The 24,857-nt window shown below is 58.0% G+C and overlaps 1 protein-coding gene across 1 annotated transcript in view; it reads left to right on the top strand.

The window, feature by feature from the left end:
- The window catches only part of CAMTA1 (calmodulin binding transcription activator 1), a 586,497-nt gene that overhangs the window by 353,141 nt on the left and 208,499 nt on the right, over window positions 1–24,857 (top strand). The window contains exon 4 of the mRNA XM_053660233.1: window positions 22,974–23,045. Within this exon, the coding sequence (XP_053516208.1) occupies window positions 22,974–23,045 (72 nt within the window). The remainder of the gene's footprint in view (window positions 1–22,973; window positions 23,046–24,857) is intronic.

The following is a 24,857-nucleotide window of genomic DNA, read 5'->3' as shown; positions in this document are numbered from 1 at the left end:
AACTTGTTCTCGGAGAAGGAAAGGCCGCCCTCCACAGCTCCGAGCCTCTGCAGAGATCTCTGCTCTTTCCCCGGGGGTCAGCTCACAGTGGCAGCACAACGTACCCTTTCAAAGGACTTCGGCAGGGACTCCTGCCTCCTGCATCTCGGCCAAGGGCAGATACTGGCACATGCACAGCTCTCACAGTGGACAGTTGGGAGGAAGGCACCGTCTGTCCATCCCTCTGTTCGTTCGTTTGTTCGTTCATTTGTTCATTCATTCATTCATTCCCCAAATGCCCCTGGACCCGCTCTGTGTTCCAGGACCTCTCTAGGCACCAGGTTATCTAAAATGAATTCAACATTGGCTTGCCTGCCTCCGATAAGCTCAGAGGCTGCCACAACTCCTGCTCTGTCAGGCATTAGCCCAGGCCATGATCCTGGAAATCTAAGGCTTAGAATGCCAAGCCTCGGAGTGCTGTTTGGGCACCCCAGTCTCTGCCCACACATCCTGCCCTGGCTCCTGGCTGGGCCCTTGGCCTTGCTCTCCTGTCTTGAAGCAGAACCTATAGTTTTCTGAGAATGGAATCCTCAGCCCTAGGAAAGCAGCCATCAGAACCTGTGGTGGTCCCACCTGGCGGATGTATGCAGGCTGCTGGACGTGAGATTGGCCTGGGGCTCACCTGTGTGCTGTGGGGGTGGTCCACAGGGAGGGCCCTCCCAGATGACTGCCCTCAGGGAGGTACCCTCCCTTTGCAACCATGGCTTCAGGTGGGACCCAGGAGGCACTGAGCCCACAGCATTCAGCCTGGTCCCCTGGCTGTGTTGGGCCCTGGGGAAGGTTCTTCCACACCCAGCAGAGGTATCATAGGAGGAGAGGAGGAGGTGGGAAGCGCCGCACCACCTGCACCCACAGCAGACAAACCCGATTTGCAAGCAGAAGAGGGAGGCTCTAGGCTTCTTGGCCCATTATTTATCCAGCAGATTCTCAGCTCTGTGGCAGCTCAGGCCACAGTCTGGTATGAATACCAATTGAGGAAATCCTCCCTCCCCCCCATCCTCCCCCAGGCCCAGGAGCGCTCCACGCTGGCGAGAGGGGGCCAGGCAGGGGAGCAGATGCCACAGGCGGTAAGGCTGCTGGAAGCGGGTAAGGCCCTAGGCAGTGCTGTGGCTCCCCCGTCTGCAGGACCAGAGAAGCGCTGGCTGGAAGGCTAGTTTCAGGGGCACAGTGTGTAGGTCCCCCCTGGGGCCACTGGAGGAACTCTCAGTACCGCCTGCACATAGCAGGACCAGAGATGTCCCCTCTGCAGCCCACTGGGTTGTCAGCTGTGGTTCTGGAGAGAAGGGCGCAGTGCTGGGATTTGCAGAGATGGGCCAGCCGTCCTGCAGAGCCTGCCAAATTCAGACGCCTGCTCCTGGACTGGGCTGCCAGGCCCAGAACCTCACATGAGACACCTCCTGGCCCATGATGATTATGGGCAGGAACACGAGTGGGAGACCTCCAGGGTGCAGGGGGCTTGAGTCCCTAGTGTGGGTGAGACTGGGGAATTAAGGGAGAGCTGAGCATCCAGCTTGGAGGAGCAAAGACTGGGGGCCTGACCCATACATGCTGCTTGGTGTACGTGGGCAAGAATCTTGGCCTTGGGGAACGTGGAATGAGGAACCCTGGGAGGCTTCGTGGAGTCCCTGCAGGCCGGTCTCGGAGGTGAGGGAGGGAGGCAGCTCCAGGAAAGCAGGTGGCGGAGGCCACACCCGCACCTGCACCTGCACACGTGCCACACGCACCTGGTTCATCATCAGTGCCCTCATCGCACGGGTGAGAACAGGGTTCTGGTCTGGCCCGCAGGCTGTCTGCACCCACCCCCCGGGTGAGGGGGGAGGTTTACAGTTCAAGGCCCTCGCGCTGCATCCCCCAGGCTGTCAGGGGTCTGGAGCAGGCAGCCCATGTGGCTACAGTCCTGACCATCCACACTCTGGACCAGAACGCAGATGGGAGCCCTGGCCTCCTCTCCATCCTTGCTGCAGCCTGGAGAGGCCGGGGAGCACAAGTCCCCCAGGGCGGAGCCACCGGGTCCCTGGCAGGAAGGAGGCCCAGCCAGGGCCGGATCCAGCCAGGAGGGAGCAGGCCTGGCCGGGAGGGCCTGGACCACTCTGACTCTGCATCTTGCGTGCCTGACGGATGGCACCGTTCAGAGCGCACATATTTTTTTTTAATAATCTGTTTCTAAAATTAGCGTTTCTCTGTATAGCAGCAACCACAACAGCATCAGACACACGCTTTTAGCTTGTCAGTGGTAGATGTTTGTTTTCCTTCGAGAGGGTGGCAGGGGGAGGTGCTGGTCCCAGGTCCCAGTGCCCTGGAGGGAGTGTCTGGCCACCCTCTGGGCACTCTAAGCCTGCCCGACTGGGGCCTCCTCTTGCCCCCTTCCCGTGGATCGGGGGCAGGTGACATCACCTCTCTGCACCTCACTTCCCTCATGTGCACAAGGGAAATGGGTAAAGTTGTTTAATGAAGCTACTAGGGGTTAAAATAGATAATAAATTTGAGTCTACACGTAGTAGTTGCTCCGTGAGTGTCCAGCAAATGGCAGCTTCACCCTCTTCCTCTGCCCCGCCCCCCTCAGGGGGCTTGGAAAGCTGATTCCCGCTGGTCCCACTAACCCCGTTGCTGCCAGGTTCTCCATCATTTTGACCTCACACCCCCTTTGGATGAACGAAGGGAACCTGCCCAGTGGGCCCGGCCCAGCCCACTCCACGGGAGCCCCTCCTTCTGGGGGCACCTGTTTCCCTACCAGCCAAGACTGTCTGTCATTTTTCATTTCTGTCACTGGTAATTTGAAATAGTAGGTCCTTTCTGCATTTCCAAAATAAAGCCACTCCCCACATGGGCGCCCTGACCTGCTCCTCCGGGGGCGCGTACCCTGCAGTCCCCCTCAAAGAGCTCCGGTGGGCACCTGTGTCACCTGGGTGTGAGAGGGGAAATTGGCTAGTGCCACGGGCAGCGCCAGCTGGGCCACCCCGAGGGCAATGGCCCTCACAGAGCCCCGTCTCTGGTGGCGCAGAAAAGAGCTGAGAGACGAGGGACTCCAGGCACCTGAAGTGAGGCCTCGAGGCGGGACTGGGCATGGCCTTGCTCAGCAGCCGGGCAGTAAGTGCCTGAGGTGCTGCGTGTGGCTGGCAGGGTCCCGGGGTGTAGCACGGTGGCCCAGCCATGCGTGCTCCTCCCTTCTCCTAGACAGCAGGTGCTGTCTGTCACCCACTCCGTCATCCGGCCAAAGGGTAGACCCAGGGGACACCCCAATTCTAGAAGTTTCAGAGGGCTGCTGCATGCCACCTCAGCCAGCAGTCCCCTCTCAAGGGCCCCCCAGGACTCCCCCAGCACCACCCCCACCCTTGTGTTTCCATGGAGAAGCGCTGACTCCCCAGTTTCTGCTCTGCTATTTCTTTCTGGAATCCATCCACATCAAAGCGAGATCCCTTATGTTCAGTGCTCAACAAGGCTGTGGTGATTAAGCACTTAAATTGATTAATCAAATTTCCTGTGATGAGAACTCCTGTCATTCATTAATCTGAGCGGGATTATAAATAAGCAATGGCAGATAGAGGAGGCAAGCGTGTTGGCAGATCGAAGTCACGGCCTGAATCACAAGCAGGCGCCCGCTTCCCATGGGCTTTAGTGGGAGACAGCCTGGGGACGAAGCTTCCCTAAAGACAAATGAGACCGAGCTTCGAGTGTCCCCAGTGTAGTGAACACACGGGGCAGAGGAACGGGCCGCCAGGAGGGAGGGTGCAGGCGTGTGTACCGATGCCAGGCTGTGCTCCGGGGGACGGGGCAGCAGCTTCCAGAGGGAAGAGATGCTGAAGGGAGCAGGTGTCAGAACAGAACACTCACCCCTGGGAGTCGGTCCACCCCTGGGTGCTGACCCTGCCTCCACGTGGGGCTCATTCGAGGTGACTGAGGATCGCAGCCTCCTGAGCTGCTACTCCCTGGCTGGTCAGACGTGGGTGTTCCTGGCATCACAGTCAGACGGCCGATTAGATGAGGTCCGTGCCGGCCTGGTGTTTAGAGAGATGTGCAGTCCCTGCCCCTGGTGGAGTTGGTGCGCTTGTGCAGAGCTGGCATCAGACACGGGCCTCCTTACCCCTCGCCACAGAGGTGGGGGCCGTGAAGAACACGGGAGTGAGGAAGGGGTATTCGCTGAGGAGCCTGGCCTCCTCAGGGACCGGGAGACTGTCTTGAGGAAGGAGCTCTTAGGGAAGCCAGGGCCGACTGTGAGAGCAGCAGGGGGAGAGGAGGGCAAGACACCATTCCAGAAGGAGCGAAAGGAGCGACAGGCGCGGGGGCACTGACCCAGGAAGGAGCCGTCAGGAGGCCAGGGTGGCTGGACACTTCAAGTGGGGGGGGGCCCGGAGGTGGGCACCAAGCCCGGTCCCTCAGGGCTTCTGGTCAAGCTGAGGGTCTGGGTTTCCCAAGTCAGCACTCCCTGAGGGGGCTTTCACTGCCAGCCGCCGGGGAGTGGAAGGGGCCTCGTCCCCCAGGTGCAGAGGGCCTGCCCCTCCGCAGCCTTCCCAGGCACCACGTCCTCTGTTGACCTTCTGGTCCCAGACACCTGTTGTCCCCTCAGTCCCTGGTCTTTGCACACCTCTTCCCACCAGTGTTCCTGCCGCCCCCCCCCCCCCAGGGAGAGGCCCCGGTGGCACTCTCCCTGACTCCTGGACGCCCATGTGTACTGCTTCCCTGCCCAGGTCAAAGGCTCAGGGCAGCCCTACGGAGCACTAAGGCCATTTGTGTGACCCAGTCACAGGTGTGACTCCCCCACGCGCATGATGGTCTGCCAGACACCCGCCCCATGCTCCCGTGGACTATAGGCCACTGGTGGCAGGGCCCAGGACCGCTCCGGTCCCATGCATCCTCAGACCCAGTGTGGGGGCTGGCACGTGGCCGGCCTCGGTCATACTTGCTGAGTTAAGGTGGCTCCAGAAGCCTCGTAGAGACCACAGGTGTGCCAAAGAGAGCAGGCAGGGCAGGAACGCCCAGCCTCAGGCCTCCAGGTCGCATCTTCTGGGTATCAGGACCTGGACCACCTCAGGTCCAGGCATTTAGTGAGCTCCTGATTAGCATGCACGATTCAAAGGCCCTGGGAGCATGGTCCTGCCTTCCAGCAGCCTTGAGTGAGACGGGAGACAGGGAAGGACGTAGGCAGTGGAAGGGACTGAGGCTCACGTCAGTGAAGGAACCACAGGGCAGCCACATTGCTTTCTGGCTGGGCAGTGCCAGTGCTGGGTGTGCAGGAGATAAGGTAGCTGGGCAGAGGGGAGAACAGGGTACGAGGCAGGGTGTGGGCACATGCAAAGCGGCCCTGCCCCTCATGTCCCTGTGTCCTTTTCCACCCATTTTGACCTCCTGGCCTCCTGGCCTCCTGTTCAGGGTCTCCAGGGAGTCGAGCTGCTGCAGGGACCCTGGCTACGCAGGCCCGGAGGAGGCCTCACCTGCTGTCTGCTCTATGCCTGGATGCAAGAACTGGAAACATCATTCCCCATGCAGCCTTGTCTTTCAGGCCCCCGGGAAGAGACTGCAGGAGTCTGGGGTGTGGGGGGGGCGGGGCAGGGAGAAGCCGATCCCCTCCTGTGGAGGATACCCACCAGTGGTCAGTGACAGTAACACTCCCTCTCCTCGCTGAGTTGGTCTCTTCCACTGTTCTGCTGAACAGTTAAAGGCCCCTTATTAAGAGAGTTAGCACCCTGAACATACCAGCTCTTCACCCATCATGCCCTTCCTGTGCATTGTGGCCTGGGGCTGCGTCCAGGTGCCCTGCCCAAGGATAACCTTTTCCCTGGCACTGGAGAGGGACACAAGCAGCTTCTGAGGGCCCACTGTGTGCTGCATACCATGGGAAGGTCCCACAGGTGGTGGTGGAGTTGGTGACAAAGGGTAAGCCCGTGGGAGCTGTGGTCGCAGCCGTCTGCAGGGTGGTCAGTAGAATGAGGCCCAGGTCCCCGCAGGGAGCTGTGAGCTGTGTGGGGTGGCCCACAGGGCTGAGCGCCGGACCAGAGCAGAGCTGCTCGAGGTGACGCTGGACGGGGAAGAGGCCCTGCCAGTAGGGAGCATGGCTGTCCCCAGGCTCCTCACAGGGTGGGAGGACTTGCGACCCCCGACTGGGAGGCACAAGGCTGCCTGAATCGGGAGAAGCCGGGAGAAGGTGCGGCACTCAGCACAGGCAAGGGCTTGGCCGTCCACAGGGGTCCAACCTCCGGTTACCCACCCTCACTTTACAAGAGTCTTGCACTGGGTCTGAATTTCTCAAGTCTTCTAGGAAGGTCTGAGGTCACCTCCTAAGTGATGAAAATCTTAATTTGCTGCTGCTCCAAATGGCTAGGAGGGACAGAGGCTGGACTGTCCCCCGAGGTCAGCCCTGCTGGGTGGGGGCTTGGCCTGGATTTGTGCAAATACTCAGGAATCAGGACGGTGTTGGGAATGGAGCTCTGGGCACCCCAGGGACCAGAGCCTGGGTGTGTCCACAGAGGCCCACCCCGCCCTCAGGCCGGGCCATGGCCACAGGGACCCTCCTTTTCCTCATCTGGAAGGTGGAAGAGTCAGGCTAGGGCCCTTTCCACTCCAAACATTCTCCTCCTCGATGTACCTCCAGACCCTGATCACCTGGTTGTCGGTGATGGTTAAGTTTTCATGAGAAAAGCATTTCTTAGAATATTGAGTATAATTAAAACTCTGCCACAGGAAGAGAAAAAAAAACAGCAAACAGGGAACCAGAGGAAGTGAGAATGTTAAAACACAATCCCCATTTTCCTCTCCCTGTGACGTGGATTATTAAGTCAGGTTTGGGAAAAGTTCCTATTAAATATTTAAATGTTGTATTAAATATTCATCATCTCAAAAATTGCTTCCTAACAGATCCTTAGGTAAATATAACAATATTTGATCACAAAGGCTGCACAGAGGCTCAGAGAGGGTGGGAACCTATGTGGGGCTCGGCTCCCTTGGGCTCAGGGAGCCCCGCTCACGGAGGAGGCCGTGCCATGGTGAGGGGTCTGGGTGACCGCAGGCTTGTTGACTGGTGACTGAGACTTAGAAGATGAAGTGACACCCAGGTCACACAGCTAGCGTCAGTGTTCTCAGCTTTAATGGTTGTAGGAGCGGCTGCATTGGACTTAGACTTAAGTACTTATTGCTGAGCCCCAAGTTCTCTGCCCTCCTGAGAGTTTGGGGCCAACCTTCTTGGGGAGCTTTGCAGTGGGCAGAAGGTCCCCCAGTCCAAATGCAGCACTCAGAGGGCAGGATCCCTGCGATCTCCTACCTCCTGGAAGCAGGTTGGTGGCCTGAGGGATGGCCATCAGGGTCCTGGGCCAGCACTCACAGCCACAGGAGGGCAAGGCATTTCTGCCTCTGTCTCAGTGCAGACACTGGGGCCCAGAGAGGTTATAGTGGTTGCCCAAGGTCACAGGTGCTATGAATCCAGGTTTGCTCTGACCCTAGAGCCCACGCTCTCAGTAAAGTCCACCCCTGTCACCCATGTCACAGAGTCCCCCAGCAGGTGAGCAGACCTCCATCTCCCTTCCCTCACCCTGGAGCCAGCCCTGGTGTTTGTAGATCCCAGGGTCTGGGTGACACACCCAGGTCTCCCCCCGCCCCTCGCCTTCCAGGGCGAATCCAGAGGTGAGGAGAAGGCCACAGGACTAGCGGACTCCCTCTACCTCTCCGGCTAACAGGCCGGAAGGTGCGAAATCTGATGTATTTGTGAATCTGGAATGTTCTTGAGCCTCCATGTCCTGGAGGAAGGACCCTGTGCTCAGATAGAACCTGGTCTCTCAGGGCATGACCCAGGTAGCCAAGCTGAGCTCGGCAAGTCATTTTCCATTTCTGTCATTGGTAATTTGAAATAGTAGGTCCTTTCTGCATTTCCAATCTTGCATCACACAAGATTTCTTTAGCAGCAGTGAGAGGGAAGCAGGGCCCAGGACCTCCACCCACCTCGGGTGGAGGAGGTTGTGGGGAGGGAGAGACGCTGCGGGTGCCGCCTCGTAAGCAGCACAGATGCCGAACTGGAGACAGGTGGGATTGAATTATCCATGTGCCCCGGGCTGCCCGCCCCACCGCTTCACCCTGCCTGCAAGATTCAACACCGCCCCGTGCAGGTTAGCAGCATATTGGATTCCAACGAGTCATATTTTAACGCTGCCAAATAGTTGCAGGCGACAGAAAACCTGTTTCTTTCCCATTTTATACACCCAGGAAGTTTGTACCGCATGCGGCCTGCATGTCATTACGCACATTAGAATATTGCATTCTCTCTTCCCAGAACCTGCCGATCTGTCACAGGGCAGAGAAAATGCAGGGCCAAGAACGAGAGCCCCTCCCCTGGGGCCCAGAGAAAGCAGCTAAATTTGGGGTGCCTGATCTCCCCCTTATGGATGCAGCCTGCTGTCTCCCCTCCCCTCTCCTCCCCCACCCTGGAGGCTGTGCTCCTGGAGGCTGCACGACAATCTGTTATTTCCCCAGGGAGGCTGTCGAAGGTGTGTGCCGGCCCCGGAGAAACAGGTGTAACTGCAGAGGCCCAGGCAGGCCTGGCTTTAATGGATGTGGGATCAGCTGCTGCACTTCAGCACGCGTTGCTGAGCCCAGAGATCCCTCCCCCAACACACACACACACACACACAGTGCGTAGGCTCCTGGTCCTGCCTGTCCCTGCCTGTCCCTGCCGTGTGTCCAGCCAGTCCCCATTCCAGAGAAATGCCCTGTGCCTCCCCTGCTCATCCAGCTGTGCCTCTGAGAGCCACAGGGGTTTGGGGGGCGCACTTCCAGAGCTCCGGGTCTCATCGAGCAGCCCAGCTGGCTGCGCCCACCACCAGCTCTGACCGAGAAGTGCTCCACTCTGCCCTGGGGCTGCCAAGACCAGGGAGTGACTCTCCTGAGTGACTTTCCTCCTTTGGTCCTTGGCCCAACAAGCTTCTCCAGAACATTCAGTGTCAAGACCGGGGAGACATAGAGGGAAAAGGAGCCAAACCTCCCTGAGAAGCTCTCCATGGTGAGGAAGGCCACCGTGCCTTCCCTCATCCCCGTGCAGGCTCCTTCAGAAGTCCGGTTTGGCAGCCCTGCTTTCCTCCCAGCTGGGGGGGGGGGCGGTCAGGAGGTGGGTCAGCAGAGGGGAAGTTCAGGATCAAGCCCACACCCATGAGGAGTGGCCAGTCTCACTATAAAGATGAGACCCTTAGACACTGGATGGAGAGGGGATGCTGAGAAGCAGGGAAGCTCCTGCTTCAGGGCTGAGGTTTGGGCAGTGGGCTTGCTAGGCAGGAAACCAGGGAGGCCCACCCCCTGCCCAGAGAAGTGAGCTCCAGAGGGCAGGGTTGGCTTCCTCATTCCCCAGCAAATCCCTGGTGACGTCAAGGGCTCAGCACATAACACTCAGCCAGTGTATGTCCGCTGGGCAGCGAACTCGCACATGGCCCCCCTCCCGCGTCCTCACAGGTTCCTGAAGCTCAGGCAGCTTCTCCAGGGGCCAGGTGCAGGGGGCCCTTGTCCTTGTCCCTTGTCCCTTGTCTCTGCTCTCTGCCTGGGCCTCGGTTTTGTCTTGTTTTATCAGTTGAGGTGAGGTTCACGTAACATAAAGTAAACCAGTTGAAAGAGAATAGTTCAGAGGTATCTAGTACATTCACAGGGCCGTGCAACCATCCCCTCTGCTGCCAAACCACTGCATCCCCCCAGGGAGACCCAGGACCACCAGGGTCGCTGCCCTCTGGGCTCTCCACCAGCGCCTGGGCCTCTTGTATCTGACTGTCTGGGTCTACCCACTCTGGGTGTTTCAGAGGACAGGAATCCTACAACACGTGGCCTTTGGGTCTGGCTTTTCATGGAACACACAATTTCCAAGGTCCACCCAAGCCCTGGCGTCTGTAAGCACCTCAGTCCTGTTTACGGCAGAGCAGCATTGCGTAGCATTGCGTAGTGCTGCTGGGCCGCACTCATCCACCCCTCGGCCCATGCTCATGGGGGCCGTCTCCACCTTTTGTGCAGAGAGCCACTGAGAATAGGAGTGTGCACGGACTCGCTGGAGTGCCTGCTTTTACATTTTTATTGATTTTTTTTAGAGAGAGGAAGGGGAGGGAGGGAGAAAGAGAAAGAGAGGGGAGTGTCCATTTGCTGTTCTGCTTGTCCGTGCGCTCATTGGCTGATGTTCGTGTGTGTGCTCTGACTGGGGATGAACCCCGTGACCTTGCCGTATCAGGACAAAGCTCTCATCGACTGCGCCCCCGGCCAAGGTGGCGTACCTGCTTGTGACTCTTTGGGAATTGCGAGGTCATGTGGGAATTCTGTGTTCAGCATTTTGAAGGATGGGCTGCAGTTTCTGTGTGATTTCTGAATAGCCTTCCAGCCGACAGCACTGCTGGGCTCCGAGCACAGAGAGGGCGCGCCCCATTCACTGGACTAGATGTGGGTGGGGGTCGTGTCGTTGGGGAACAAGGGGAGGGCGAGTGGGAGCTGGACCACTTGGTGGGGAGTGTGGTTTGCAATGCATCCTGGGAGGCAGGGAGTGGACCCCGGACAGCATCGACAGTGGAAGGGGCAGGAGCAGATTCTCACCTTCAAACTGCAGTCCTTGCTGGAGTTCCTGGGGGGCGAGGTGGAGGGGCTCGGGCTGGGGTCCCGGCGGGGCAGGTGGAGTGAGGGGACACACAGGAGGGGAGCTCACAGGCTTTGGGGGGCAGTGAGGTGAGAGGAGGGTTTGGTGGGCTGCATTTCAGACCCGTGCCCTGGAGGGCCAGTGTTGGATGGGTGGCACCCTGGGGACCCCAGATGTGCGAGGTGTGGTCTGGTCAGCAGACTGGCCGTACTGGCCTTCCCTTCTGTCTCCAGAGGGAGGTGGGCAGGGGATTTCCTGTCACCTAGGAGCCGCTGCCTGGTCTTTGCCCCCCGGCTTCCTCCCCTCGCTGCACTAGCCCCCCTACAACCGAGTCAGGCCAGGGCCAGGGGTGGGGCTGGCTCGGTCTGGTTGGTCCTGAGGAAAGTCAGGAACTTCAGGGGGAAACTGAACAGAGTCCAGGAGAATCTGACTTTCTCTCCAAAAGGAGGGTCCCCGGCTCATTTGGTGAAGGACAGGGCGCACAGCCTGTGGTCCCAGAGGGATCTCGGACCCTTCCACCCCACCTGCACGGTGGCAGGTCCCCAGTGCCCTGCCTGCTGCCTATTTTATAACAAGCCTGTGGGCCTTGACAAAGCTGCAGAGAAAGGACAGGGCAGGACCCCCACACACACACGCACACACAGCCTGAGCCCAGGCCTGTCTGTCCTGGCAGCTACCCCAAGCTGTCTGCCTGGGGGCAGTCGAGTAATAGAGCTGTGATCACAGGGTAGGGACAGGTGACATAGTGTCCCTGTGGAACACCATCCTCAGACTCCAGGAGGAAGGTGCATCTGGGGAAACTGAGGAAGCCTCTGGTGATCGGAGGCCTCCTGCGTGCCAGTCACGGAAACACGCCGTGTCACAAAACAGCATCCGGGGCAGCACCCACCGCCTTCTCCTGACAGGGCTGCTGAGAGTCAGAGGCTGAGTCCCCACCCCGGTCAGTGGGGCTGTGGGAAGTGCAGGTGTGTTTCCAGCCCAGGTCTGGCTCCAACACCCATGTCTGTCCCCCCAGGGAAGATAAGGGTCAGATCGGGAAGGGCGGGGAGGGGCCCCTGTCCCCCACTCAGCTCTCCTGCAGAGGTGCTCAGGCCTGGACAGCAGCCAAGCGGAAGCACGCTGGGCCTGAGGACACAGGCCCTTGGGGATGGTCCTTTCCCTTGCTCCTCCCACAAGGGCCAGCATTCAAAGCCCTTCATAGCCCTTTGTTCAAAAGAGGAGGGCCTCTTGTCCAAGGTCACACACCCACCCCCGCCCCCAGTGCCAGCCCTTCTTGCTGGTAAACCACAGATACCTCCCTGTGAAGTGGTTGTCATTTACACCTCACCCTCACTACCATCAGCAGCAGCATGGCTATTATTTCCATTCTGCAGATGAGGAAATAGAGGCTCTGGGAGACTGAGTGACTTAGCCAAGGTTCACACCCCTACTCAATGCCACCAGGGCTGTGGAAGCTCAGAGGGGATGTCCCAGGTATTTTCAGCACATTTACTCATTTCTAGAGGGAGGGCGTGGCCAAGCAGCCCCTACAGGGTGTGTTCTGAAGGCCTCTAAGGCTCCCAGACTTGCTGCCCACCCTGGCATCTGTCTTCGGCCAAAGCAAGCCCTTGGGCGCGATTCTGACGCAGGCCCCAGATCCGCTGCCTGATTCTGGGTGTTTCCTTCACAGGCAGGCTCTGCCCTGCTGCCCTGTCTCTTTCATAGGGATGTTTTTGTGAACTTGAGAAAAACCCAGAAAAAGGCCAACTCCCTCTGTCCAGCCCATTAATTCTGCATGCTTGGGCCCGAATTAACCTTGGCAAGGCTTCGAGAGGAGAGAGTAATTCTAACCTTAAAAATCTGCTGATTAAAGCTGGTTTCAGGAATTCGATTCCGCTTAATGTCTTGGCAGGGAGCCCAGCTTCGCATTAACACAGCCACAGACTCAGTCCCGGCGTTCCCTCCACCTTCTTAATAAACAAAACCCCATCGCCTGTTTTGAGCAACAATGCCTTTCCTGGACTCCCCTGCTGCACACAGCTGCGCGTGTGGAAGTGTGCCCTGGGTACCTGGACGGCGTTCCCCGGGCCTGGACCAGGCAGTGCTGGTAGCTGGTTGTAGCAGCTCTGGAGCAAAGCAGTAATTACAGCCAGAAATGCCAGCACTCCAGGCCTCTCATGCACAGCAGGGCGGGCTGGGTTTGGGGGGCAAAATTTGCCTTTGGCCCCTGGGGGCTTTGGGGCTGGCTCCTGGTGTTGTCCGAATCCCCTAAGTCCCTTTTCCTTCCGGGAACAGAGGACCAAGACACAGAGGATGAGTGAGGACAAGAGCTGGCTACATGGAATATGCACCCCAAACCCCCAGCCCCAGAGGACACAGCCCCTGGCCTCCCCGGAGACTCAGCGTCTCCCCATTATTTTCCGCAGAGACTGGAGCATCTCTTTGGCTCCAGTGTGGCAAGCCCTGCTAAGATGTGATGGGGTGTGGGGACTCCGTGCCGAGAGTGACGTGGGGCTGCATCTCCCTCCTAGAGTCCTCGGTGCTGGCTGCCTGGTACGCCGGGGGCGCTCAGGACCTGCCAGTGTGCGTGTGGGGAGCGGGGCGGGAGTCCACGATCAGCATAAACCACTCCAAGATCAGTTCCAGCCACTTGGCAAGGCTCCAGGAGACAGGTCTCAGCAAATATACTTTGACTTCAAGAAAAAGGAAGTTTCGTGTTATTTACAGTGTTTATTCTTTATGCTCAGTACCTTTAGGAAGTTATTGAGGTAGACACAGCTCAGACAGTTTGAACAGGGCTGGGGGAACGAGAACTGAGGCAGGGAGGTAACCAGATGGGAACGGTACATAAACACATACACGGCCAGAGGAGAGGCGCGGGGCTGCCTGGCACACAGCCTCGCCAGGGCTCTGGAGGACCCGGTGCCAGGAGAGAGTTCTGAGAGAGGGAAGCCTGGTTCCCCAAAGCAGTCTGGTGCGTGCTGCGGAGGGGACTTGGGGAGGAGCCCAGGTAGACCAGGCTGAGCGGCCCAGGGGCAGAACAGCACCTGGACTGGACCCCTAGCGAAGCTCCTCCCCTCAGTCTCTGGGGCCCCGGCCCCAGCGGGACCTCGGAGAGCGCGCCTGCCGCCTTCCCTCCGGCCGGTCTTCTGAGGCTGCAGATTCATGGCCTGGGTCAGCTTCCTCTCTAAATCTAAATTTACCTCATTATCAATTTTTAGCTTCCATTCCATTTTATGCCCACTAATTTATTAATCCTGGATCCCCAAAAACAATAAAGCTGAGCTCCAGGGATTTTATTTATATCTTTAAGCATGATTTTTATGCCTTTTTATCTAAAAATTCATTTGATTTTTATTGCCTCCTCCTACCATCATGGCAAGCCTGCAGCCGCTTGCTTTAGACGAGCTTCTGCAGGCCTGGCCTGGTCCTCAGGAGGGTGGCTCAGGTGACCCTGGCGGGTGTGACACCCTGCAGTGGCCCTAGAGCAGGACTGCCACCTCCCTGGTCCCTCTCAGACCTGTCTGCTCACCTCTGCTCCTCATTTCCTGTGTAGTAAAAATGGCCTAGAACTTTCTGTGGAGATGGGGGAGCCTCCAGGGTGAGAACTGAGAGTCTCTCCATGGTCCACCCCATAGCATTTCTCGGGTTTCTCCTGCTCTTCACACAGTCCCAGGGACCTTGGTGGTGATGGTGCCCTTCTCCTTGCCCAAGGAGCCACCCTGCCCTGTGTGCTCCGTCTGAGTCCCTGCCCATGGAGACGTCTAGGGCTCTCCTGCCTCCAGGGCTGGGGGCCTACCAGCACTTTCTGCAGGGCCTTGGGTGGGTACACTCCTGTCCCGGGCTGCCCAGCGCTGCCCCGTCTCCTGGCACTGTCCCTGGGCCACTGCCTGCCTGGGAGGGGTACAGAGTTGCCAACCTTTGCTGCCCTTTGCCGGTTTCTCTCTGCCCCTCAAGTCCTCCAGCTCCGAGGACCCCACCTCCACAGCCCTGCTGGGCCCCTGGTCCTGGCCGTCTCTCCATTGTGTGCCCCCAGGCCTTCTGCCCCGTGAAATGTGGATGAACTTCTGCAGTCAGATTCCGACAGAGGTGACCTCGGGCAAGGTCTTGACCCAGCTCCCACATCTGCAGGGAGGGGCTCATACCCCCCCTCTTCGGGGTTGTAGAGAGACCCCAACTCCCTGGGTCACCCACAGCACCGAGCACAGAGGACACTCAATTCCTTGGCCAAAAAACTGACTTGATGTGACAACAGATCAGACCACCAGGCTGTCAGGCCAGGGGTAGCCATCTCCCAGGGAGGAGGAGGTCCCAAGGCCCTGGAGAATGGGCCTTTGGGAGCCTGCCCACCCCTGCCCGGGGATCCACCCCCTGAAGTACAGTGCTCAGGGGCTGTTTCCAGGGGAAGGCCCGACCCCCTGGGGCACCCTGAGCCTGGCCAGGGCTGGCATCTGCCTACACAGCCCACAGGCATCAGGGTGGGGTCCTAGCCCTGTGGCCAGAGCCCCCTGATGTGTCAGGGCCTCGCTGCTCTGGGAGATGCCGTCACAGATTGAGGAGAGAGGCTGCCCTGCGTGCTTGGTCAATGATCTAATATTCCAGATCTCCCCCGTCACCCAGCCCCGGAGGCCAAATCCGACTACAATCCATTTAGCGCAAACTAATTTTAAAGCAATTCACTGTTTAACAAGTTCCGAGGCCCAGTGCTTTTGCAGGCAGCATGTGAATCGAATCATTTGGTCTAATCTTAGATTAATATGAACCAGATCCTTCAGCAAGGACAGTCCCGGGAGCAGCCCAGGACTTCATTTCTGTCTTTAACAAAGACAGGCCCTGCAGACGGCCTGCCCTCAGCCATTGTGCGGATGCCCAGGCAAGGCTGCCAGGGAGGGCATGCAATGGGGGAAGGAGCCAGGGTGTTGGCCCAGACGAGGGCGGGTTGGAGTCCTCCTCTGTCTCTTCTGAGACACGTGACCTTGGGCAGACTGCTGGGCTGTGTGGGTCTTCCCTGCGTATGCCTCACACAGCCCAGTGCAGCACAAATGTAGAGATGAGACAAGAGGCGAGAGAAAGTCCATGTCATGCCCACGTTGTCCCCACAGTGCCTTCCTGGATCCATTTCGACTTGATTCAGGGTACTCGGGGAGTAGCAGGGTTGCTGGGATATACTTCTGCTGCTAGTTTGGGGAGATCCGGAAGGTGCTGGGTGGTTCTCACTTCCATCTGCTCTTTGGAGGTCACCTGCTTCTCCTGAGGCTGTCAGAACCTTGGCACCCAAGGACCATGTTTAACCTCCACCTAGAAGCCCTGTAGCTCTGCCCAGTCTGGTGCCTTCCTGCCCCACAGAGAGTCCCGGGTGGGTGAGAGGCCCACCCTGGCTATTTCATCTCAGATCTGGAAGAGAGACATTCTTGCCTCCTGAGTCACACATGAACTATGAGACCCTGCCCTGCTGGAATGGGAGAGACGCCCTGCAGTGATAGGAGGAAGGGCGGGGGAGCTGTGGGGCAGCTGAGGTTCCAGTCCTGCACCTGCACTTGTCCCTTGAACTCTCTGAGCTTCCCGAGGCCCTTCCAGGAAATCTGCCTCAACATGCAGAGCCTGGACCCGTGGAGAAGGGCAGAGCCATAAAAATCACAGGGCCTTTGCCTCAAGTGCAAGGCCATCTTCCAACCACTCATCATTGGTCCCTTGGGGAGTTTTGCAGTACAGTCTGTGGGTTCACGGACTTGGCCACCACGTCATGCCGAATGGAGGGTTTAGATGGGAAAGCCGGGGAGCTGTAGGCAGCCTTGCCCAGCAGACTGTCCCCGCTTCCAAAGATGCCCTCCTTGTCTACCGGGCCTGACCTTCTCTGCCTGGCCAACTCCTCACCCTTTTGGACTCATCACAAATGTCACTTCCTCCTAGATGACTTGGCCGACCTTCAACATGAAAAAGGGGGCTCTGCCCTCCTTGGGGCTCCATCACACCCCCTCCAGGGGCCCTGTGAGCTTAGCATCAGTGTGCTGGCCTGTCTCTCTCCCACGGGAGCCTGGGGGATGGTGGGGGACAGGCCTGCAGGCCTGCACAGAGCAGACTGCAGAACAGCTCGTTTACAGGAAATGCGTTTCACCACCACCTCCTGCACGGGAGCCAGCCCGGCCCAGGGTGGCCTTTTCTTGGGCGGGGGGGGCTGCCTCTCTGTCTGACCCTGCCTGGACCACTCTGAATAAATGGCCATTGCACCTAAATCACTTCAGAGCAGGCTGAAACCATTATCTTCTCTGTGGATTTTTCTTTCCCTTCTATTATCTTGTTTTCTTCTGTCACCTTTATACAAGAACACGTTTTTTAAAACTACTCATCTTTGTCAAGTGCACATCAAATTTAGCGTGCAAGGCGAGCCAGGCACCTAAAACTCTATTTTCACACTGATTGCCTGTGTGCGGTCACCTCCCCAGTGGGAGAGAGGTGAAGCCCCTGGGGGACCCGGGGGGCTGCCCCCACCAGCCTAACTGAGCTCCGCACCCCAGGCTGTGGCCCGGTGCTGGGGCGGTGGCAGGACTCTCTGCAGTGCAGGTGGCAGCGGGACCCTCATCGGGAGGATTGTGGATGGAGATTTGATGTAAACACCCGCGTCTGGGGCAGCAGCAGGTGTTATCCCTGAATTAGAGGCAGCCTGGGGGACTGAGCTTTTCAGTCAGGGGCGCAGGGGACTCAGGGAGGCACTCACGACTGATTCACCCTGGCCCAGCCTTCGAACATCCCAACTCCCCAAAGCGCGGCCCCTCTTAAAGTCCCAGCCTCCCCAAGTACTCTGCCCCCAACCCCGGCTTCCCCAAATCTCCACCTCTGGGCTCCGAGGGTCTCAGCCAAACACCCCTGAACTGAACCCCACCCCGGCCCTTGTTCACCAGAGCCTCTGAGTCCAGTGTTCTGTGGTGACAGAACGTCCCGTGCCATCCAGGGCGGTAGCCACCAACTGCACGTGGCCACTGAGCACTTGGAGCGAGGCTAGTGCGGTGGAGGAGCGAAAGTTTCTCTTCTGTTTCATTCTGCTGCATTTGCACTTGAGCAGCCACACGTAGCTCATGGCTGCCGCGTTGGATGTCACTGCTCTGAAGAGGCCCGCCAGACAGCACAGGGGACATTTGTTCCCAAAATCCGTGGGGTGAGATGCTGGGCTCACACTTTTCCCAGGTATGGAGGTCAGCAGCAGGCCTTGACTTTGGCAGTTGGCTGCCCGCTGAGGGAGGTAGCCCCACACACAGAGTGAAAAACTCTCAGAGAGGAAATTTCACGGGAGGTCCAGGCCGTGGGGGGGTTCTGCCCGCGGAGGGAAGGGGCCAAAGCGCCTACCGCCCAGGCGCTGCCGCCAGCGTCCTGCCCCGTCTCTCACCGGATTCAGCTGAAGGCGCTCACCAGGGAGAGGAGACCGTGCTTTGCCGGAGTGGTCTCTACGAGCCAGGAAGTCCCTGGTCCGAGCCCCATGCCTGGGTGCCGGCCGATTTCACACAAGCCATTTGGGGTGAGGGGCTGCTGTGGGGAGACATGATTTGTCCAGTAATCACATGTGTGTTTACTGGTGTACAGTCTGTATTTTCCGTGTGCTCGGTTTTCCCTGCCCCTGGCTTGTCCCGAGTATGTATTCGCCTCCTGTGGAAATGGTGAGGTTTATTGAGCACCTGTTCTGTGAAATCACTGTGAGGGGTTCGACACAGGACCATGTAATTCTCACTCTTTCCAATCTGATGTCCAGGGGTCAGCGAGCTACGGCCCAGGGACCAGACCTTGGCTGCCTCCCTTCGTGCAGCCTGTGAGCCAGAATGCTTTTTATATTTTTTAATGGTTGGGGAAAACATCATAAGGAGAATAATATTCACAAGTGAAAGTTACGCAAAATTCAAATTACTGTGCCCACGAGTGAAGTTTCGTTGGGACCCAGCCAAGCCCACTTGGTGCCGTGTCCTCTACGGCTGCTGGTGCCCCACAGAGGCGAGTGGAGCGGTTACAGCAGAGACCACGTGACTCACGGAAGTATTGACTCTGGCCCTTTCCAGAAACTCAGCCAGTGCCTGGGCAGGGGAGGCAGGCCAGTGGGCATGGAAAGTCAAATGACAGTGACGACCAACGTATACAAACCTGAGGCAGCACCCGCATGCCACATGACCCCAGTGGGACATTTCAAGGGACCCTGTCCACTGGCTGGTCAGGAGAGGTTTCCTGGAGGAGAGAGGACCCAAAGTGCTAGGACTGTGCAAGGAGGAACATGGAGGTGGGAAGCGCAAGGTCCGCCTGGGGACCAGGAGCCAGCTATTTTCAGAGCCAAAGCCCGGAGTGGAGGGGACAGGAGGGGGACTGAGCTTTGACCCAGGGTGGGGGAAGCAGAGAGAGGGGAGAGTCCGCTGAGTCATGTGACTCCACTACGAGCTGGACAGAGAGCACTGGTCGTGCCTGATTCCCAATCAGTAAAGCCACACTGAGGCCTCGGTCCTTGGGCCTTGGAGGCCATCGGCTCTTGGGTCCCAGGGACCCTCTGCATCATGGGGGTCCCCAGCAGCTGAATCCGTTGGGGAGAAGTACATTCGGGGACATGTGTGGCTGATGCCCGCCTCAGAAACATCTCTTTCTTTAGGGAAGTGTGGGTTTGGAACTGAAGGAGCTCTTGTTTGCTATTGGTTTCCCCTCTAAGTCTGTCTTTCCTTTCTATTTAAGAAGAAAAGAAAAAAGCAGAGCCCCACAGAGTCATAAAAGCAATATTGAGTGTTTAAGAAAAACTTCTTCCCTCACCTGCCATGTGAGAGGGAGGCCATCGTCCCTAATCCCCGAATTGAGAGGATGTGAGCGCTGCTTCCCCCTGCAAGGTGAAGCTCTCCTGAGTTTGCTATAAATAGCTGGCCGCGTTCTTATTTATGTCTTTGTGTACACACACGGGGGATGCAGCGTGCAGTGTGCGCACACACACGGCTGTATCCGGCAGCCTTCGGATGTGGCCCTCCCTCTCCCTTCAGCCACATCATGGCCCCAATGAAAAGCTCAACCCAGGGATCCCCCAGAGGGACCCCCTGATTGAAAAGCACCAGGAGTTTGCACAACACAGACCACTCCGGACAAACCGGGTTGCTTTTTAGATCAGTGGGTAAAGGGAACGGGTTGGATATGCTACCTGGTGAAATGGCGTGCAGTTAATTCCCAGTCGGCTCGGTGATGACATTGTCATACGGACTGCAAACTGGCGGCAAGCCTGCAACATGAGGATGACAGTGAAAAAGGAATTGGCGAGGGAGACGCTGTGGCCATGGTTAGGAGTTGCAGAGCAGGTGAAAGGGGGGAGGGCTAGGGGTGGGGGTCCCCAGTGAGGCAGGTCCATGTGATGGCAAGGCCCCCTTGCCTTTGCTGTTCATCTGAAGGGCTTGTCCCTGCATTGCAGAAACTGGCCTGAGTGGGCACCTGCTCCCCAGCCTCTCCCCAACTTCCAGTGCCATCTCAGTGTCCGTGATGCCGGTATTTCCAACCCAGACTGAGCCCCAGGTTTCTGCAGCTTATCACCTTCTGTGTGTCACCACTCAGATGTCTTAGGAGCTCCTCAGAGTCACCAAGTAGAAATGCGAAGTCAGTCCCTCTCCCCAGCCCACTGCGCCCCCAGGTTTCCTGTCCTGGCGTTGCGACCACCACACCTCATCCCCCCGCTGGAGAGCTGGGCGTCGTCCTCACACCTGGTGCAGTTCCCCCGCACACTCATCATCGGGGGCGGCGTGCCTCTGACTCACAGGGCAGGCCTGTGTCCGCGCTCCCGACTGCTCCCTGGCACACTGCTGCTCCAGGGTGAAGCCGGACGCCCTGCTGTGGCTCTCGTGGCCTTCTGTGACTGACAGCTTTGTCTCTGCCTGGCAGCCGCCACCCCCACCCTCCATCCCATTCCGGGCATCAGCTCCCAACCCCCTTAGCCACCCAGGGGACAGGATGAGGATGGTGCCCATTTTACAGCCTGGAATGACAAGGACCCCCAGCTGGTGAGCAGAGGTTCTGAGCAGGGTCCCCTCCGACCCCCAGGTCAGAGCCATCTCTCCTCGCTGACTGCCACCAGCTCAGCACAGACACCACCCCGACAGGGACAGAACCAGTCCTTGGGGCTCCCTGGGGAGCCTGCCCCTTCCCCCTCCCCGGGTGCCTGTGACGTAGCTGGCATTCATCAGGGGTCCACTGCCAGCCTCCCTCCTCTCTCCTGCCTTCCTAATACTGTGCTTCTCATCTGCGGAGACCAGAGACCTCGGAGCACCAGGGTGGTTGGAGTAACATCTATAAATAGAGCAACTGGGTTCTGAGTGGGACCCCACGGGCTCTGATTAAAATGCATGAGCCTTGATGTAGGATCGGCAGTTTTTCTTTTTAACATCATTCTGCTTACTGGGTGGTTCTGGGCAGTTCCCGGTAGGGGCGGGGGCCGCGCTCAGGGGAGGGCAGGCGTCCTGCACAGAGGGACGCAGCAGGGGCTCAGTAAATTCTCAAGGATCCCTTCACAATCAGTTCAAGGATGCTGCGGCAAGTCGAGGGGGAAACAGTGCTGCAAATCAACCGTGTTCTTTTCAAGTTCAAGAAACAGCCATGGAAAGAGAGAGAGAGGTGAAGAGGGGAAAGGCGTTGTGAACTTGCAAGAGAAAGGAGCAGTGAGAAGGAGCAGGCGTGACGCCTGTGATCTCAAAGGGACAGGAGAAACTTCTCACAGCAATGGGTGTCATTGGAAAGGTCCCCAAACTGCCCCCGCCAACATGCAAATTCCTAAGAAAAGGGGCCGATGGAAGGTGCCAGTAAGCTGCTCATTCTCTGCAACAAACGATTACAGGACAAAAATGTCCAAATGTGAGTCTCCTTAGGCGGAGAGGAGTGAGTTACTGAAAATTTTTTTAAAAATAAAAACAGAGAAAAAGTGTATTGAAGAGTCAGGAAAGAATATTGCCTTCTTAATAATAAATACATTCTGTGGGCAAGAATTGCAAAGGAATCGTTCAAATTAATTTCCGCTTTGTTTGGTTTGTACAGGGCTTACTTAAGTCCCAGCTGACGGTGATCTGTAAAAGTTCTAACATATTGGAAATCTGATTTTCTTGCAACCAGAATCCCACAGTCCAAAATTATTTCTCTTCCAACTCCGCTAATCAGACAGGCAGGGCTTCAACAGGCTGGGGCCTAGTCGGGGTGGTTCACACACTTGGTGCTTTGGCAGGGTGGGTGTGGCAGCGTTTGAGGGTGTCTCTGAAAAGCCCTGCAGGGCTGGTGTTGGGTGGAGGGCGAGAGTGAGGAGAAGGAGCAGTTGCAGGGGAGGGGGGACCTTGCCTGTCCTTTTCCCAGGCCTTGCTGGCCCTGCCTTCTCTTTCTGCCCACCCCCCCCCACCCCCCGCTGGACCAGGTGTTTTGGGAAGGCGGGGCTCCTGTGGAGATGCAAGGACAGCATTCCAATTGGGACCTGCAGGCGAGAGCAGAGGGCCAAATCCCCTCACCTGCCCTCAGACACTCAGAGTTCGATGGTGGCGACTCCTCCCCACCCTTTCTGCAGCTCTGCCCGCAGCAGGTCCCCACCGTGGTGTTTCCACAGTGCTGTGTGCACGGGCAGTGCCCAGCCCCCCCCCCACCCCAGCGCTCAGCTCCACCCCCCGGGTCTGTGCCCCTCCGCACATCACGTCTGCCCTGCACAGAGATCCTGAGCCTGAATTCCCACCCACCTGATTCATATCCACCTTCTATCCACCTTGGCTCTGGGTGTTTTCTCAGACCAAATCCATCTGCATAAGATGCAGGTTTATACTTAGGACAAACAAGTACAGGAATAAACAAACTACTCATTGGACCCAGAAAGTGGGGATGCGCATCAGGGCCACTTGGGCTCCGAGGGGGCACCTGGGACTGCCGCCCTCCCAGCCCCACGTGCCTAGGGGCTCCTGCCAGCTGGGGCTGCCCTGTCTGGCGTGACACTCCTTGGTCAGAAAGTTCTGGAATGTGCGTGTATTTGAGTCAATTTTGTAACCTTCAGCCCCTCCCCGTCCACCGAGGGGTCTTAACCTAGGCCCTATGAGTGATCTCAGTAACTCCAAGCCCCTAAATTTACAGACAAAATGTGTACGTATGTGCGGTCCCCCGGCCCCTGGTTTTTCTGGGTTCTCACACACCTCCATGGCCCCCCAAAGGCTAAGCACCCCAGTTGTCCCACAGGTTTGTCAGCTGTGCTTTTCAGACGTTGACCTGGTTCTTGGTCCTGGGGCCAGACGCAGAGGCGCCTGCCCTGTCTCCTTCGGGGGCTGGCCGCGTCTGGTCCTTCCTTGCTCCTTCTCTGTTGTGCCGTCTTCCTCCCTCCCTTCCTTTCCTCTTTCCAACTGAATTCTCGTTTTTCCTCTCTCCCTAGTGCTTGTACGGCTGCTATGTCCATTCCTCCATCATCCCCACCTTCCACCGGAGGTGCTACTGGCTCCTTCAGGTAGGTGGCTGGCACTGCATTCTTCTTCCGCCTCCAGTGTGGGGAAGGGGCCGCGGAGGGCACTGAGTGGGGTGGGGCTCCTGCGTGTGGCAGAGGTGACCTGGGCTGAGACGCCATGGCCCTGGTCCTGGCCAGCGTTCCCAGTAGGGACGTGGTATGTGGTGCTGAGGCCAGCTGTGTGGCTGGCATGGCGCATTGGTGGGTGCCAGGGAGTGGAGAAAGCCTGGTGGGGAGTGTCCTCACCTGCCCCACGGGAATAAAGCCCCACCAGGTGCTTCCAGGATGCCTCTGTGTCCTCTGGATGAGGACAGAAAGAAGGCTGAGCATCCTGCCCCTGACAGCAAAGTGCCTGTCAGCTGGAAGCTGCACCTTCCTTGTCTCTTGTGGGTCAGTTGTTAGCATGTGGGGAGATCGCTTTTGGAGGCTTGCCAGTTGCTGTTGGATTGATTCGGATTGATTGGGACAGTTGTTGGGAGAGGAGGAGCTCTTGCCTCAGCAGGAAAGAGCTCTGCGATCAATTGTTGATGTCTGCCATGTAGAGGATGTAGAAAGGGCGGGGACACCAACTGGGTGTCTTGCAGCAGAGGGCGGCTGTGACTCCCAGATCTCTGTCTGTGGTGCTGGGCGCAGCCCTGCTGAGCCAGGCCTGGGCGGCTCAGGGGCCACCAGCCTCTTGCTGATGGGTGGCCACTGGTGGTCCTCTTGCCCAGCAAGTGGGGTGGTCCCAGGGAGTTATCCAGGCTGGATCTGGGTCCTTCTCAAAGCAGAGCTTCTGATTGCAGTTGCTCTTAGAACCCATCATCCAAATTCTTGCTCCTGCTTCTGCCCGGGAATTGCTGCTACTAGCCCTTCCTGCTGTGGGCCTTGTGGTCTGCGCCCCTGTTGTTCAGCTTCACTGACCCCTAGGCCCCAGGGCTCTGGGGGTCTCCTGCCCTGGGCAGCGACATGTGTTTAGAGAGATGACAGCCACACGTGCCGTGGAGCACGGGGAAGCGTCCAGTCCCGGGGAAGGCACCTGGAGGGTGTCCACAGGGCCCAGAACCATCTTGGTGTGAATGCCGAGGCTTCCCCACCTCCGAGCTCTTTTCGTTCTTCTTAAGTTCCCAGAAGTTACTGTCCATCCTTCAGACAAGTTTATGGGCAGACAACGCCCGAGACTGTCTGAGGACGTGCTGATCTGCAAAGACACCACTTCCCCAGCAACCTGCCCTGTTGTCAGTTTCCCAGGGTCTGTCTCCCCTGGAGGTTGGCCCGGTCGTACCTGGTTTTATAATGGCTCCGCCTTGCGTCCTTGGGAGAGGGACCTTCAGGCACTTGTGGGATGCACTTGTCCTGTCTGTTTCATAAGGATGGGCTTGAGGCATTCTGCAATTTGGCAAATGACTTTTTCTTGTGCTTGGCTGCAGGGGTGGGTGTGGGGACAGCAGGGCTCTGGTGGGGTTAGACCTGCCCCGAGTACCCAGGGTCACACTCTGGCTGCACGCCCTGAGCATCCTCTGTCCCTCGTGAACTCCTCCCTGGGCCTCCCAACCGCTGGTGGGGCCTGTGTGGGCTTTATTCCTCCGTGGTCTCTGTGCCCCCATCAGAACACCTCCCCAGCACCCGCTGTCTGTGCTGGCTGCAGCCTGCCTGGTGCAGCGGCACCTCTGAGCCGCGGAGCAGCGTCCCCACCAGCTCGCCCTCCAGCAGCCCCAGCAGTCTGCTCTCCAAGGCCTGCTCTCCTGCACCCACGCCTCTGCCTTCTGCCTCTCAGTGCATCACGCTCTTGTGGCTTTTTAATTCCACGGAATTTACTTTCCTGGAATCAGACAC

The sequence above is a fragment of the Artibeus jamaicensis genome, unplaced genomic scaffold (assembly GCF_021234435.1).
Source record: "Artibeus jamaicensis isolate MK-2021 breed Jamaican fruit bat unplaced genomic scaffold, CSHL_Jam_final scaffold_847, whole genome shotgun sequence".
NCBI lineage: Eukaryota > Metazoa > Chordata > Mammalia > Chiroptera > Phyllostomidae > Artibeus > Artibeus jamaicensis.
Note: the sequence above shows the minus strand (reverse complement) of the source record. Positions and strands in the feature narration are given on the sequence as shown.